Here is a 17,999-nt window from a genome sequence, read left to right as displayed (position 1 = left end):
TTCGTAATGGAACTGTAGGAAGTATCCATTTTCAAATACCAAAACTTCTACAGAAGCTTGGTATGAAAGTTAACCACTGGATTGAAAAAGCAATAACCATTTTCACTGCTTAACGAGATTCCAGGTATTCTACGGATAGCTGACAGCTTGGTTCACTGCTCAAAACTTCCATTAGAAATCTTATCACTTGCTTGCACTTAACATTTTAAAAAATATATATAATGGTTATGATTAATGAATTACCTGTTTCAGTTTTACTGGAGAAACCTGCTGCCTGTTTGATCGCTGCTGCTGTTAGTGCTAATCCTCGGCTCCTCCTCAGACCATGCTGTAACACAGCTTCAAACTGAGCACACAAACAAGTGACTCTGCAACAGAATTTTTACAGAAATCATGTGAAAAGCACAATCAATTACATTTCTCTATAACAGGTTTACTCTGAGTAGAGAATGTAAACGTGAACCTTTATTTTATGTATAATGAAGATCCTTTGTATGCACTAATCTCATTATTTGCAAACAGTAAAACATACCCACAGTCTCATCATGGCTATTCAAAGCTGGGGCACAAATTACATTTAGAAGAATTAGCAGTCACTTTGAAAAATCATCCACACCTCCTAGAGTGTTTGTTAGCTGTGGTATTTCAACTCTGGATTGCCTACTTTTAATGCAATGCATATGTGAAAACATAAATATATTGTCATAAATATACTGTGTACCACACAGGCAACAAATGATTTTCTGAAAATATACTAAAATGTCCTATACAATTAATTAACAATTTTGTTACTTGCATCGGTACATTACAATTCAAGCCTAGGAAAACAATTCAACATTTTAGTGTCCCTCTTACATTTTAGGCATAAACTACGCTTCTTTATGCTGAAAACAAGAAGCAAGATTTTCTAGTGATGCGTTTAATCTTCAGCTTCCGATGTCATTCTCTGTGATACTATTTATAAATCCTCCCCCCTCTTTTTAAACATAACCCAGTTAATATATCAATTTTCACACAAGTATTAAGACCGTGCTTTTGCCAAAAGCAGGAATATTATTGTAACCTACAGAGAACAGGAAGGCTTAAAATATGATGGAAGTTACATTGCCGACAGAGTTTGAATTGGTTTTCTTCTAAGCTTTATTAAGTAAGCAACACTTAAAACTTAAGTTTTAAGTAAGCTGTCACCTGGCTGCCAAAACTGGTTACTAAAAGGAAGAAAAGGTAATAACTAAAATCAAGCAATTAGATAAGAACAGCTGATAAAGTGGCTGAGGACTCTGCCTGTACATTCCAAAAGAACAGAGTTCTATTCAGGGACACAAAAAAAGCACAGGATATCAGGAGGAGGACAGAAAGAGGACAGAAAATGTTGCATGTCTACCATAATAGCCTGGGCAGTAGATCTTTTAAGCACATAATGCTTTCCAGTACATCTATGTTAGGAAAACTTAACCTGCAATACTAATAAAGTAGAATATCATTCCAACAGTTCTCAAGAAGATTTTTGAACAGTTATGATTATTTTTTGCTAAAAATAAACACTACTGTTAAAAACGGAAATTCCAGCAGATAAACGACCCAAAAAAAAAAAAAATCTACTTGACTTTTCAATTCAGAAAAAGCAGAACAGAAACTGGTTTCTGTGAAGCATGTTATTAAAAATCCACATGCACTGAGAAAGAAAACAAGAAAACCATGCAGCATTTTACAGAATTTAGCCATTAGTAAAACAATATTAAAAAAAAAAAATCAAGTATTCTGCAATGCCCAATACGTGTATTCACTAGATAGTATCATAAATAAACAAATGTAGAAAAACACAGAATAACAGTCTCAACTACTAGACATTGTAGCACTCTGAACAATTATAACCTCAAAGACAAAAAAAAGCTCAGAGTACAAAATGTGCAGAGGCATGGATTTTACTGGACTTTCATCCAAACTCTGAGCCTATCTTCAAAATTAACTCACAAGTAACAATATACCATAGTAATAATCCAAAATGCAATGAAATTAAAGATATATGTATCCATTAATACAATTTCCATTTCCTTCCGAATCCTGAAACTACATAGCTGTAATCCATTATTCTGCACGTCCACTGAATTCTAAGGAAAATACAAGTAAAATTTGGTCAGTGTTTTATCTGTTGAATTGTAACTCCCACTGTTTATCAGAAGATTAATATTAAAGGCCATCCCTCAAAGTATTAAACAACTTCAGCAACGTAATTGCTCAGTTTGCATGAGCCAGAAAGCAGAAGTTTTATATCCAGAGAATGTGTTCTACAAAAGAGGTACTTCCATCTCACTGAGTTTATACAGCCTGCTAGACATTGTCAGTACACCATCTCCCATCAAATAAACAACAGAGATTAAAGAACAATCTCTAGTGGATGCTTCTGTGCCAACAGCTACAGCTGTGTAGTCACTAACTGCTGAGTGCTTCAGTCCCACCATCCCTTTATCCCACCTGCACCTTCCTGCTACCTCCCTTGCACCAACTTCTGTCCACCAAACCCTGGTGAGCAAACCCTGCACTGAACTGTTCCCACCGCACCAGTTGAACAGGACACTATTTCTCCAGGTTCACTTTCCCAAAATACTGTAGGCCAAAACAGCTAGGGGAGGACAGGATGACGGTAGTACCCAAACGTCAGGCAGGATTAAGCTGACATGGAGTAGCATTACCCTGGAGTTTCATTACAGTTGCATTTCAAGCTGTCCCAAAAGGTGAAAAAGCATCCCAAAAGATGCTCCTCTCATCTCTTGTTGCTTCTTCCTCCTCTTTATCATTTCCCATTGCTTTCAGCTGCATGATCTTCCCTTCCTTGCAGCAACTCTAACATTCACCAGATATTTTACTGAACTGATTTAAACTCACTTGAATGGCAGCGAGTTATCCTTTTGCATTACTACCACTTCTATCAAATTAATTCAGAGGGGACTGGATGATCAGGCATTGCTTAAAAAGGTGGTGCAAGTGACTAGTACCAAAGTCAGGAACCTTAAGGGGGTATCACAGAATGCTTTGGGTTGGAAGGGACTCTTAAAGATCACTCTGCCCAACCACCCTGCCATGGACAGGGACATCTTTGGCAAGATGAGGTTGCCAAACCCCATCCAACCTGACTTTGAATGCTTCTGATAATGGCGCATCCACAACTTCTCTCAGCAAGCTGTTCCAGTGTTTCACCAACCTCATTGCAAAAAATTCCTTCCTTATATCCAATCTAAAGCTCATCTCTTTTAGTTTAAGAACATTGTCCTTTGTCTTGTCATACTACAAGCCCTGGTAAAAAGTCTTTCTGCATCTTTCTTACAAACTCCCTTTGTATATTGAAAGGCTACAGATACATGAAGCCTCCCCACCCCTTTAGCAGCAAATAATTGTTTTTCTAGCTTTCCAGAAGCAATGAAACCACATCCTTAGACATGTTCTTAAAGACTGCATTAGGAGGGGCCTGGAAAGAAACAATTTTATACATAATTCATAAGTGGTCAGTGGATAATTAACTTTCCCAAAATGCAGAGTCAAACTTAAAGAACGTTAAAAAGGGGAAAATAAACAACTGCATTTAATCCTGCAGTTTTATTTGACATTCTTTGATAAGTCAGATTCTGAGAAAACACAACAGATACAGACTAACTGCAATTCCTGTCTGCCAGTTTTCTTCTCAAAAACCTTTGAAAACCATAAGCCATATCCAACAACAGATGACATTTTTTTTAACTTGCAATAATAAAAAGAAACAACCTGTCATACAGAAAATGAAGGAAAACAGGTTTAAATGTGTCAGGAATAAGGAAAAAAAGGAATGAAAATTTTCTTTATGAGTCTGTGTTAAACACACTTGACACTTAAGCATCAAGCTACACAAAACAGACATACGAGGTAACAGACACATTCATTTTAAGATAGTTTTCGGGAAAAACAGGCCCTACTAGCCTCATGTTCAAGCCTAAGAATGCAATGCTTTGTCATTAACTCTACAGCCACTTAAACATTTGTAACTTCATATTGAAGAATCCTCTGTTAAACTGTTAAATTCATGTAAAAAGATGTAAAATTCAGAATCCTGGGTTAGTGTCTACATAAGCAAAAGGAAGAGCGTTTTTTATTTTGTGTTTTCGTTTGTTTGTTTTGTGGTGCTTTGGTCTTTTTTTTTGTATCAAGTTTTTTGTGCCCTATGGTTTAGGTCATTATGATACATACTCTAAGCATATTAACAGTTTCTTAGACTACTTTACCTGCTATCAGAATCTGAAGCAATTTCTTTTCTTCCTCCAAATCGTATTTGACACTGAAATAAATAGATTTTGAGAAGTTTTTGTTACACTAGGACACTCAAGATGCTGAAATATTTCCATTTAAGAATCAAAAGAAACAAAATAGAGTGCAAAATAGAGTATTGGCAAATACAGCCTGCAACCAAGAAGCACTTCTTACCGTCATGCTCCACTAACAGACTGCTCCTGCAGTTCACATAATTCTTGCTAGCCAGAACAACACACCTTCATTTCCCAATGGAAAAAAATATATATATTACTTTTGAGTTTTAAATGTATACCCACAAAATTAAACAGTGAATCCTGCTTGGCTCAGTGCTACAATTAAAGAAGAATCAATCTCTATAAAACATATGTTTGGCTAACTTTTGAGGCATTCTTTTACCTCACAAGCTCTCTTAAACTGAGTAAAATCTGTGAGATTCTACTTGCTAAACTTCATGTTGATACAAAAATCAATCTCACCCTTACTGTATTTTAACCCATTCATTAAAATTCTAGCATGAAGAAACAAAGCTGCTACTGTAATGTTATCCAATTTAGCTTTGCAGGACACTACTATTTAACTCAGACATAGAATAAGTATTGCAAATATATTTTGTCTATGCAAGAATTTTAAACAAGCACTGCATAATACTCATTTGCTAACAGACACACAAACTCTGTAGTACTGTATGCAAGACAAGATTTCTTCTTTATCTGGTAAAAAGAAAGACAGACAGAACCTGCCAGTACTGACAACAGAGAGTATCTATACTGTAGAAATATTAGATTTCTCACCTGTTTAACTGCATCCAGTAACCGTTCTAGAAGAAACTGTCTTTTAGTGTCATTGTTCTGTGAAACTGAAAATTCAACAAAGTTATATTATTAATTAAACACTGTTTTGAGAAAAGTATATTGGAGTCAACATCAGTGCTGTGAAAAACTTTCCTCATATGCCAGTTATTCCATTAAATTTATTAATGTATTTTCTCTAAGTAAAATGATGTGGTATAAGCCTGTATTTTGATGTTTTAAGCAGTGTCTCTCTAATATGCAGGAATATTGTTTGAAAAACAATCTAAAGTCTTATTTTTAGTAAGAGCAGTTTCATGACACAAGGTATATTGCAGCAACATCAAAAATCTAATTGTGCACAGGCAGCACAGCTTGCTCTTAGCTTCTTAGCACAACCACCTGTGGGGCCATGTTGCAAGGCTGGAAGTGACCTAGTTTAAGATTTTATTTTTTTTGGTTGGATTAGGCGTATGATGCAGCTCACACTGCAACCCCATAAATTCTCATACTGGGACAACTACCAGCGTAGTGTATCATCAGAGCACAAGAAAATAACAGAAAATGGGAAAGAGGCAGCAAGAATATCCTGTTACTGCCAAGCAACCTTACTGTAGAAAGAGTTTTAAGTTAGGTGATTGGAGAACAATTATTATGATAAAGCCCTTAAAATTTAGCTGCCAGCAGAGCCTTCTGCCAGATTAAAACCTCTAAAACATAGTTTGTTACTGCACAAGCAACTACACAACAACTCAGCCATTTCAACAACAAATACCATACTTTGCTTGTCTAAACATTCTTCATAAGCTCATGTGAATACATACAAAATTTGTTATTTAATTAACCTACATTGTGTCTACTGCTTCTTATTCTGGGCTTGGGCTCAAAACATCCCTCAGAAACATCTCTGACCTGCCTATAGTTAAAGTCATTCTATTCTCCTTTTTCTCTCAAAGAACATTCAACTAATATAAGCACAGACTGAAAGCCAATTATCAAAACTCAGCAAGTTTCTCCAGATACAGAAAACCAAACAGCACACAATAAGACCTCTAGTAAAGAGGGATATCAAACCTATGTGACTCTACCTCTTGCTGGCCAGCACTGCCAGATGCCAGCCCTGCCAGGTGCCAGCCCCAGGATTTCCTACCTTCATAATCCTATTCACAGGGGCTCACTTCTATCCCAGCAGGAGGGCAAAGAATTTGTCCTATTGAAATTACTCTTTGTTGCAACTTAAGCATGGGGCTAGAAACGGGGAGAAAAGTCTGTAATACACATGATGCCTAACTTCCAAATAGCTATGTCATTACAAAGAGAATGCTTAATTCATATAAACCTTATTACTCCACTGTGTGCAACTTTATAAGACTTATCAGTCTTATAAAATCATGCTCAGCGTTCTTATGCATACATCGCCAAGAATGGAGACACAAACCTACCCATCTACTGCCTTATAATAAATCCTAGAACTGTAAAACAAGGAAAATGATTACATCCCAACTTTTAATACAACCCTTTATGAACAGCAACATCAAACATACACAAGCCTGAAGATATTCCACACTGTTTCAAACTCCTTCCCTCTACAGTCTTATGCTATCTGTGCACCTGGGAGAACGGGCATAATGCAGCATTGCTCTTTACGTTAACTTTGAGACTACTTCTAAACAAATGCATGTAATGAATAAGTCCCTGATATGAAAAAAAATCCTTCAAATGAAAATACTAATTATGTGGGTTAAGTTTGTATTCCAAGTGCAATCCAGTTTTTAAATTTCAATCTCTTTGGCACCTTCGTATCTATTTGATAACATGGAAATGGCTTTCAACTAGATACCAGACTCTGAACACAGAATACCGAAAACCCACAGATGATCACTGTGCTAATTAGAGTTCCAAAAGACTAAAGAACATGATACCAAACAGCGTTAAACTTATGGAGTGCAGTATAACATCTATTTTGTCCTTATTGTGCTTAAATTTGGGCTAATAACAATTATGACTGCATGTGATTATGTTCAGATCACCCTTACTGTTAACAGGGTTAGTAGGCCACTGAATGTCTATAGAGAGGGCTGGCTGAGGCTGCTGCTCAATGCAAGCCTGCAGAACTCAACTATTGCTCTGTTTAACACAAAGTTCATTTGTAGATGAAAAATAATATTCACAAAGCCTTTTTTTGTCTTAGAAATTGAAACATTAAGATTGTTTTCTTTCCCTCCAAGCAAAGGATAGGGTTTTTTCTTTGAAATAAACCCAGAAAATGTCAAACTCTAACAATATGTGTAACTGGTACACAATTTTTAGAAATATTTTTATCTCAATTAGATGTAACATAAAAGCAAACCTCTACCAACTCCATTAAAGATTTAACTCTTTTGCAGTCTTAGTGATTTTCTAAACAAAGTCTTCAAACAAATATGCATATATTCACACACAAAAAGTACCAGCTGAGCGTGAACAACTCTAGTTAATTTAAAGAATAACAGCATACTACAAACTGAGCGAAATACCCTTCTACTGATTCAGGAGAGCGGTAAAAGCTCCAGTAATGCACATAGAAATACAAAACATATAATGCAAAAAAATAAAATAAAATAATAAAAAAAAAAGCATTACTCAGAAGGAGACTATATTTAGACTACCACAATAAAAAAGGAAGTTCATACATATGTCTAGAAATAATTGTGAAAACATAAGTATAAAATAGTAAGAACAAGAGTCTCCTCCTATCTCCAACTGTTCAGTCAAAAGTTAAAAAGAGCCTTAAATCCTGCACCTGCCTCTGTAACCCTGCCATTCTTCCCTGTTGATGGTCATGTTTTCCTGTTTTCAAAATAAACTTCTCTCCATGCTGTGACAGAAATATCCACACATACAGCAGAATAAATTCACTATGCAAGTACAGGAAAACAGGATTTCCATCCAATTCTTGACAAGAATGGTTGTCTTTATCCCCGTGTGGTTTAAAAAAAAAAAAAAAAAAAGACTCAGAATGTTCTCACATACTTCTTGAAGCCTTAAATGTAAAATTTCAGCCTGTAACCGCTTTTGCTTGCTCTAATACGTTCTAAGGATACAAGCCAAAAACAACCCCAGGCCTGATTTACATACTACCTTGTAGTACTATACTATTATGATTCCACTGCCTCAGACTGAATTAGCCTTGTTTTTACATGTGCAAAGCTGTCATAAAACTGACAACATCCCTGATTTTTGACAGGTATGTAATTCTTCTATCCCTGTGTAACCTCCCTTGAAAGTTTAGCTTTTTCAACACTGTCCAATAAAATGGTTGTACATAATTAACAGCTATTATTAAGAAATGCTGAAATCAACATGAAGTTGCCTTTACATCCACGAGAAATACACCGTAGCTAAAAATATATACGTTATAAATACATAACGGCCATTGAGGAAGGAGGTCTTTTACCTATATTTTAGGAGCAACCCTTTTATTTTTCAGGTCTAAAATTGGGCAGGGAAATAAGTATAGACCATAATGTTAAGCAGTAGAAAATTCACATCAGTCTTGGCAAGGGCTACATACACATAGGTTAGCCAAGCACTTGGAATACTAGCACTAACGTCACATCAGACATAATTATTTTTAAGCAATTAAATATTTTCTCTCCCCTTAATTCTGTATCTCTCTCTTTTTTTTAGTAACTACATTATGAGACTTTCTTTATGCCACAAGAGGTGCCACCTTGACTTTGAGTCACAAAACTGAATTGAAATGGAGCTCCCAAGTCACCTAGCCAGACTTAAGTGCTGATTTGCACAAGGCCACTCCCAGTCTGAACTCATCATTGAAGGGTTGAGGTTTTCCTTATGAAAATACTGACTCTCAAGAACTTCAGAATTAGGATTTAGTCTACAGTTTTCAGACCTGAAACGTTCATGAAACTTTCTTCTTCCATGGTTTGAAAAATTGGACTGCTACTTGCATTTTTCACAATGCTAATTTACAATTTTCCCCACAACAATCTCTTTTTCTTCTTCATCTCTTCCATAGTATTTAGTTTTCTTCTTACCACAAAGGTGAGAACAAAAGAGAGAAAAATACAGCTCTTTTCATTTTTGGTTTCATTTTCAGAAATGGCTGCTATTCCTATTCCAATGTTTAGGTAATTCAGGTGGCTCTTCAATTTTTTTTTTCTTAGCATCTTTGGCAAGCAATCTCACTATGCCTCAAATCAGGATGGCAGAAAAAGCTAGGATCCAATTCTCAGTGTCAGGTTTGGAGATGACATCCATCACTGAAGTTGTGGAAACAGAGCCATGAAAGTGTTTTCTAAAGCACCTCCCCTCTTCAGGGAAAGAAAAAAAAAAAAAAAAAAAACTTATGTGCTTCAAGACATACTAAGTGCCACTGATGCTGTCACATTTACAGCACAAACCTGCTGTCCGTCAGAATCGACTGTCAGCCCAGTGCCTGCACCCCAGTCACCCCGCCAGGGCTCACCAACTGCACGTTAGAAAGTCTTTTTTTTTTTTTTTTTTTGTTGGGGGGGGGGGGGGGGGGGGGGGCGAGGGGTGTCAATTTACTTTTGGCCGTTTATTTCCTCAGAATATCTCTGAGTCCTGCCGAGATACAACACCCTTGCGGGGGCCGGGGCAGCAGCGGGGCGCGCTGAGGGAGACGTGAGGAGACCCTTACCAGGGACCGAAGCTCCCCGCTCCCGCCGCGGGGGAGCACGGCCAGGAAGGGGCCGTTTAGGGAACCCCCGGACCGTTCAGGGGACCCCCAGGGCCACCTCAGCCCCAGCAGCCCCCCCAGAACCGGCCGGAGCCCCCTCACTCACCGCTCATGGTGCCCGCTGGGCTCGCCACCTCCCTCAGACGGAGCCGCTCCCTCACGGCCCGGAGCCGGGCCGGTCCCGGCACACGCTCCACCCCGGAAAGCCGCCCCCCAGCCGCTCCGGAAGATAAACACGGCGAGGATATACGAGGGCTCCGTACCGACTGTCGTTTGCCAAGCAGGGCTCTCCGCACCCCCAGGGCCCTCCAGGCCCCAAGCGCCGTGAGGCGACGGTCCCGCGGCTGAGGGGGCGGTGAGGGGGCACTGAGGGAGGCGAGGCCGCAGCGGTTCAGGACGCGATCGCCCAGGGAATTTGAAATCTCCCTCCAGAACAACTCTCAGAGCTGTTTTGTTTTCTCTGACCGTTTGTGGATTGGTTTTAAGGCATTATCTCGCTGTTTTGTGTTTACCCACTGTGTAAATCAGAGAATCGTGGAACTGCAAGTCCAACTGAATCCCCAGCAGACCACCCAAAAAAAATAAAAAATCTGTATGCAGTGTTGTGCATATTTACCACAAGTTGACCAGAGGGAATGGCCTCAAGTTGCGCTAGGGGAGGTTTAAGTTGGAAATGAGGAGACATTTCTTCTCAGAAAGAGCAGTCAGGCATTGGGACAGGTTGCCCTGGGAGGTGGTGGAGTTGCCATCCCTAGGGGTGTTCAAGGAAAGGCTGGACGTGGTGCTCCGGAACACGGTTCAGTGGTGACATTGGTAGTAGGGCGATGGTTGGACCAGATGATTTTGAAGGTCTTTTCCAACCTTAATGATTCTGTGTTCTAAGTTGCTCCACACCATGTGAAGCAGCAGATCACAACCTCTTTTCTCAAGACTTCCTAGGTACAGCAATAAAAACTGTAATAGTCCTGTAGGCCTTTTTCTGAGTTCTTGGCTTCATGTGGGAGACCTGCACAGCTAACTCCTAACTGATCCAAACTGACTGTGGTCAGCCACAAAGATGCTGCAATACGGATCATTCATAGCATTTGTGCAATTTACTAGTCTTACAAGCTTATAATTTATCCTCCGTGCGAGAACCTTAGATGCAGAGTTAGCTACAAACAAAAGGATTGTTGTTGCAGTTGTTCAGGAATAACACTGGCCTAATATTAGGAAAATGACATTTGGGAGGAAAGCTGACACAAGTATATTCCTAATTTCAGGCCACACAGCCTACCATGACAGTATCTAATCAGCAATACTTGTCCAAATAACAATTAAAAAAAAAAAAATCTTTATAAGACAGTCTGATAAAAAAAGTTGGCATTTAAAGGAATTTGTCCACCATCAGGATTACATGTGTGGTACTTACTCCACAGCACCGCAACACCCTTTCATGTGACCCTGAGATCCTATCTGAGCTGGGAGGGACTCTGTACTCTCAGCACAGGTACTCATCATTGGAACATTCCTATTTCAGGCATCACAGAGACTATTTCAAATCATTCTTTGCAATGCTGGGGATGCTATGTAGATCTTCATTTCTGCCTCAAGCAATTTTCAGTATAAGATCTGAATTTATCATGAAATATAATTGCAAGATTGTTTATTGATGAGTTTGCATATATCTGGTGTAAGTAGATACAATCTCAAAGTACTGAAAGAGCCATTCTACATAGGGATTTTCAGAATTTAAAAATTCCAGTCACTAGTCTGGTATTTGAGAATAATGTAAAAAAAATTGACCAAAGAATTAAAAATAATATGACAATATCAATGAAAGTTTGATACAGGGTCTAAAAGGAAGATGTACTAGCCTTCCCCACTATAAGTATGAAGATTAATAGCTATACTTGAATAACTGAATTACTATTATGCGGTAAAAATTAACTACTTCTCTCATAGACACCCCGCACCCAGAATATAGTTGCAATAATCAAAGGATTTTGTTGTAACTAGAACAGTAGCTCCTTCTTCCGTAGCTGGTAATGGAAATGAAGTTTCACAGCCAGTCTGAGGTTTTACCAAGCCACAGTCACTACAAGTGCATTCCTCCACTGAATACATTAATGTTTCACTTTGAAGTGAGTGTCTAATTCCATCTGTCTGCACACTGTTTTCTGTGTTAGCCTTGAGAACATCATTCAGCTCCACAGAAGAGCCTGTAATTATACAAAAGTTAATTTAGTACATATGTCACGCTATACCAGACATATAGTCATTAAGGATCCAAGTTTCTTTATGTTCCACCTGTATTCCTTGCCTTGGTGAAAGTTTTAAGATGCAGTGAAAGTTGTAAGATGCAGTTATAAACAATAATTTTTTGTTCCATGACAATGTCCCCCCTATATTTCAGGATAAGCATTCAAGTTATCAAATACATATTTTCTAATCGGGTATTATTTATTGGCTGAACGTTCCACAAATACCAGTGTAAGTTATTTTTACATTTTACAAAATGTTTCCACCTTCCCAAAATATACCACATACACTGCTCACAGGCCAGAAGATTAAGTAACATTATTTAATTTCTTCTAAGATGGAATGACAATATTAAATATGTATCCTCTACCTTTCCATTTGATAGGAGGAGAATGAAGCCATTAAAACAATCATTTGCTATTTAAGGTTCCTAAGTGATTTCTCAAACACCAGCAATTAAGCCAGGTATAAATAAGTAACCAAATACAGTCGTGACATGATCTAGAACTAACAGAGATTTCTCCTTTTACAAGTCACCATCTGGATATTTTACTCCCTAATAACTTTAATAACTTCATTGAGACTATCTGAGAAATAAGAAAAAACCCACAGACAGTTATCAGAATCTGGAATATGTTATATGTAATACGTAATGTGTGTACATTATAAGAGCAGCTAGAAGGTACTACAACTTAATTATTTGATAAAGAATCACGTTTATTCACCTGTGTTTTTCAGTTTTTCTTTTAGTTGCTTTAGGTGCTTCCACTTAAACAAGACCATTAATGTGAATAAAGTGAGCATTAAAATTACTCCGAAGCCCAAACAAATCCAAAGAACTCCACCTGAATCAGCACCTTATGAAATAAAGAGATGCATTAAATTCATTGTAAGCAATAACCAATGAACACTAAACATGTGCCCAATACATAAAACTTCTATATCAAAGGAGCAACTTCTATTTCTTTTAAATGACAGCATAAGTAAAGCTAGAGAGCTTTAACAGTTTACTCTTAACACACTCAAACATACTCATACAGTACTGAAATATGTATATATTGATATACTGTACATGTCTTTAATACTGTTGAGCCTATATATTTTTCTGATAAACATCTTCCAGGTTTTAGATTATGTTTTTTAAGTTTTCATGTATACAAATTTATGTAAAAAATAACATGAAAATGCCCAGCATAGCTACAAAGTACTGCAGAAAAACAACTTACTCTTATCACAGTAGTTTTCACATGAAGGTGGAGGCGTACCAGAACATCGAAGATGACAAGGCTTACAAGAGAGCACCAGGTTATCAAAGTATTCATTTTGGGGGCAGTGTTCCATCAGGGTCAGTAATTACGGAACTGAAAAGCCACAGATATGGTAAAAGAGTGAGGACCATCTACAAAGGGCTTTTCAATTCTCCGTTGTAGCAGTTCTAAGAACTCTTAGCAGCAACAGACTTAGATCACAGCTCCACTACACAGCATCATGTCAAAAGGGTTCTACTCTGAGGCCCCCAAGAAATTAATGTTCCTTTTTGGCAAATCAAAATTGTAGAAAAAAAAAACAGGACAGCTGCACCAAGATAATTTTCAATGTAAATTCTGTCTGAAACAGAAAATGGTTATTTATAGAAGATTTCTTGAGCAGGTGCTAAACATTACAAGCTGTAGAAAAGCAAGAGGATCTCCAAACAGAACCTCACAATAATTTTTGTTGGTTTTAGAATTTTGTGTTTTTTTCAAGGTGATAGGCTGCAGTAAGGGTTTTCCTGTAATTTGCAAACTATGAGATGTTTAAGTTTTGTTCTTCTGTCCCTGTCCAAAGGGAATGAGATGAGAAAATAGAGGCAGAAGGCACAGCAGTAACAAGATATGAACAATCCAGTTTCTAGGTGTGCCACTGAGTCATTCTGCAACTTCAGACAACTTCCTTTGTACTTGTTTCTCTGTATGTACAATAATATTTAGAATACACAGATGATGAGATAATTACTTTTTGTAAATGGTTTTCTAACTAAGATACTCTAAAAGTACAAATTCAACAACAACATTGCATTGTACCAAATACATCTAAGACCTTCAGCTAGAATGGATAAACAAAATACGGAGGTTCAGTTACTGGCATGTTGCTCATGAATTCCAAAGTAGCCTCATTTATCTGGTCTATTAGGTTTTGGATGACTTGTTTTGCTTGGTTCACTTTTGGGTTTTCAACTGGCTGTTTTTTTTGGGGGGGAGTTCTTTGTTTTGTTTTGTTTTGGCTTATAACCATGCTTATATGAGTAACAAGTATAGAAGACCTAATGAATATTTTTTTTTTTTTTATCTAAAATATTACCTGTTTATTTATTTTTAAGTGTAATGCAGAACCTATGCTGTTCTAAAACTGTGGTACCCAGCACGGTGAAATAGGTGAGCTATAGATTTCATTCTTGTGGCAGAGCATACACGACACCTCCCTCCCAGCCGGGTGATGGGGCACACTGCGCATGTGTAGATTTATCTGTATATGTGCAGGGAGTGTAACATTTCTGAAAATAATATTGGTCTCCTCCCATTAAAAGCCTTGACAGCAGACCTCTACAATTAAGATAATTTACACATCCTACTTCTGCATGGACGTTTTGTCTAATAGAATTTCTTTTAAGCACAAAGTTAGTCATCTAGCAAGCTGCAATAACTACGTCAATCCAATATCACTGCTGAAGATTGATTAGAATTACAGGCTTATTTATAGTTAAGTTTCTCCTTGATATGATTAAGTTAATTGCTTTTTTGACTACAGAAAGGGAAGAGAAAAATACTGTATAAGGAATCATAATTTCATACCACATTACTATGTATGAGACATTTTCCCAAGAAATTCACCATGTGGGAATGCAAAAACCGTCCTTAGTGAAATAGTCTAATAAAGCAATCTGTATTCTAGTCTCTAGCAGATTTAATAGCTTTTTGTAGCTTCTGCACTTTTTTTCTATAGGCCAGGTGCACAGCTGTAGGCTATTACAGGCTTTTCTGTCTATTCAAGAGTAATAGTAACTAACTATACATGAATTGACAAAATCTGATTTAGGTGTGCTGAAAGAAAACATTGATACAGACTGTGAATGATGCAGAAAATGTCATTGTGAAGTCAGTGCTGGCGCTAGAGTCGTAAACTGGTTCTGATTTAATTCTTGCTTCATACATTCACACTCTAGGGGAGGAAGCCTAAATTAGCACTAGAGAATAATTCCTAGTTCCAATGGAGCACTACTTGGTGCTTATCTGTAGAATGATTGAAGTTTTTGCTTTGAAGGTGCTGCTTAACCTTTTTAGTCATGGAGAAGACAATTGCATGGTCAACCGTGCTCTGAAGAAGGCAGATGTTCATTAAGGTATCTTCCTGGTATCCCAAAGTGCGATGAATGAATTTCAGGATAGACTGGAATTTCAGGAAAGCTGGTTCCAATGCTTTAATCTATCAGTATAATCCCATTGACTTCAGTGAGGTGCTCTCTAATTTTATAAAATGTTTTCTGACAACTTCCCATTGTTGTTGTATTTTTATATTCATGTATACAATTTGTACTGAGACCTCTTATTATTTTAGAGAGGAATCAGATGCCTAATTCTATTGTTTTCTGCAGCTGGTGCCACATAATACTATATCTGTAGGATTATATCCTACAGTCTTTACTATAGTAAAATTCCTCATGAAATCTACAGCTCTCAAATTACAAAAATTGCTAATTATATCACAGCTGCTGAAAGCTTTTAATGTTGTTTTAGTGGGCTACAGAAATAACATGTGCACCACAACAGATGAATGAACCAGTTCCTTAATCAGTTTCATGCTTTTTTTCCCCCCCAGTTGTCCTAAGGATATGTCAGGATTCTCTGTTTTGGCTGCTTTTTTCAGTTTTCTTGCCTCATTTTTAAGTACAGTAATAACGTTGGCTTTTTGTTATTATTGTTGTTGTCTTGACCTTTGACTAATTATGTTAAGTACATTAATTTCAAATATTCCTTTGGATAAATTGTGTAAGTACATTAATTTCAAATACTAGTTTTTCTTCAACAAAGTAATTTTGCTAAATATGTAGGTTCATAGCATTTTCATATTGATTTGAAGTTTCTCAAAGAAAAGAAAGATGTTCAGATCGACAGTGGGGAGTATTTTGCTGAGAGATGACAAAATACTGTTGTTAAGTAGCGTGTAGGAATCCCAAGTAGGCAACACAAGTAGTAGTGTTATGTTTGAACAATGATAATTGATAAACTCCTTAACAATGCAGCGTTGTTAGCATGGAGAAAGGATCCTTGAAACTTGCTTCCTAGTGCTGGGTACTGCTAAACAGAACACCTTTACGTGACATTTGTCTTCTTCAGAATCTTTTTGAATGGAAGAGTGATTCTACTGAGAAGTGTCTGTAACTTCTCCCATATGCATCCCCATTAGAGGACAATAAAACTACCAGAAAGACCATTCCAAATGTCATTATTTCCATATTAAAAAAAAAAAAAAAAAAAAAAAACAGCGATTTCCATTATCTGTTGAACAGTTTATATCACTCTATTTCTTTATAGCAACTTCTCTTTTCACTCTCTCTCTCCTATCTAAAAAGAACAGCAGCATTTCTTCTTTTTGTTTCCTTTGCAGCATAAAAAGCTCACCTACTCCATTTGCATATAATACTTCATTACATCTGTATTTCACTTTTCTCTGAATCTGTCTGAATGCATGTCATGAACATGGATAATCAGAATTGCATGAAATATTCTGTATTTGAGTCTTGCATGGTGGCACCCAGACACTGCAATTTCTTACAGAAATCTTTCTTGATATACACAAGACTGCATTTTCCTTTTTTTTTCCATAATTCTATCACATTCATGCCCCAAAAGTTATATGTTGATCATGCACTGCACCTCATGTGCATGTGCACCTCAATTCTCTCATTTCCAATTTTAACTAATGAGTTCCCAACTTGTGATATAAGTTTCCATTCCTCAAGTGAAAAACATGGCATTCTAAGCCAATAACTTCCATCCTGTTTCTGTTCAATCCTAAAGGACATATACTCCTTTTAATATAATATCTGCAGTTCTCCTTGTGTTGATGATGCTTTCAAAATTAGTTCACAAACTTAATGGACCTATTCCTATTTCTTGTGCTACCATTAATCAAAACATTAAATTAGTCCCTACATCAGTCCTTGAAGAGCTCCTGTAGTTTCCTCCTGCACAGAAATGGTACTTTGCTGAATGGTTGCTGTATGAATTAATTGGTTATTTCATCAGTGCCAACAAACCCAGTGCACTAATAACCTAAACTCTCCAAACCTGTGGGAGGAGGGAAATGGAAAACACAAGCCTCAAATCACATACATCACAAATTGAGGTGAGGATTCTTTCCAAGATGAAATCTTGTGTAGTTGATAGTCTGTCTCCAATAGCTGTTCACAGAACCTATTAAAATAAGCTTTCTTTCCTAGTATTAGACTTCACAACTACTTAATTTTTGCTATTAAATTCTTTCTTCTCTTTCCCTAGTCCATAAGAAATAGGTCTGCTTTTATTTACTGTCAATTGCTTTTTTTTTTTTTTTTGCATAGTTGATGTAAAATACCTCTCCCTCCAAAACTGACATTGCTGACATTCTACTTGAATACACCTGCTGTATGAAACACAGAACTGTTAACATCGTGAGTCTTAAAATAATTTGTCACTCAAATGTACTGAGCTATATTCTAAATCAGGCTATTTTGGCACAAAGCCAATTTATGTCTAATTAGTCAGGCAGGTCTACAGGTCATCAGAGACATGGTAGATTATATACAGCTAAACTGATTAAATGTCTTGGTGTTAGTGAAAGGGATAGTCCTGCTCTGCACCCTACAGTATTCTGAAGCATCGGTAAGGAGAATTTTATCTTTCATTATTTAATTTTGAAAAAGAAAGAAAGAAAGAAAGAAAGAAAGAAAGAAAGAAAGAAAGAAA

The 17,999-nt window shown here is 37.1% G+C and overlaps 2 protein-coding genes across 4 annotated transcripts in view; both read right to left on the bottom strand.

Annotated features, from left to right (window-relative positions):
- SNX29 (sorting nexin 29) overlaps positions 1-10,066 on the bottom strand; it is a 132,061-nt gene extending 121,995 nt beyond the window's left edge. For all 3 annotated transcript variants that reach the window (XM_035339398.1, XM_035339399.1, XM_035339400.1), the window contains exons 1-4: positions 9,881-10,066; positions 5,073-5,137; positions 4,254-4,306; positions 244-368 (exon numbers count right to left, since the gene is read on the bottom strand). In XM_035339398.1, the coding sequence (XP_035195289.1) occupies positions 244-368; positions 4,254-4,306; positions 5,073-5,137; positions 9,881-9,887 (250 nt within the window). In that variant the 5' untranslated portion in view covers positions 9,888-10,066. The remainder of the gene's footprint in view (positions 1-243; positions 369-4,253; positions 4,307-5,072; positions 5,138-9,880) is intronic.
- Positions 10,067-11,404: 1,338 nt separating this feature from the next.
- TNFRSF17 (TNF receptor superfamily member 17) overlaps positions 11,405-17,999 on the bottom strand; it is an 11,029-nt gene continuing 4,434 nt past the window's right edge. Inside the window, exons 2-4 of the mRNA XM_035339952.1 lie at positions 13,242-13,376; positions 12,738-12,872; positions 11,405-11,972 (exon numbers count right to left, since the gene is read on the bottom strand). Of these exons, the coding sequence (XP_035195843.1) occupies positions 11,713-11,972; positions 12,738-12,872; positions 13,242-13,356 (510 nt within the window). The 5' untranslated portion in view covers positions 13,357-13,376 and the 3' untranslated portion in view covers positions 11,405-11,712. The remainder of the gene's footprint in view (positions 11,973-12,737; positions 12,873-13,241; positions 13,377-17,999) is intronic.

This window comes from Oxyura jamaicensis, chromosome 14 (genome assembly GCF_011077185.1).
Source record: "Oxyura jamaicensis isolate SHBP4307 breed ruddy duck chromosome 14, BPBGC_Ojam_1.0, whole genome shotgun sequence".
Taxonomy (NCBI): Eukaryota; Metazoa; Chordata; class Aves; order Anseriformes; family Anatidae; genus Oxyura; species Oxyura jamaicensis.
The sequence above is the reverse complement of the archived record's forward strand: the minus strand, read 5'-3'. Positions and strand labels throughout refer to the sequence as shown.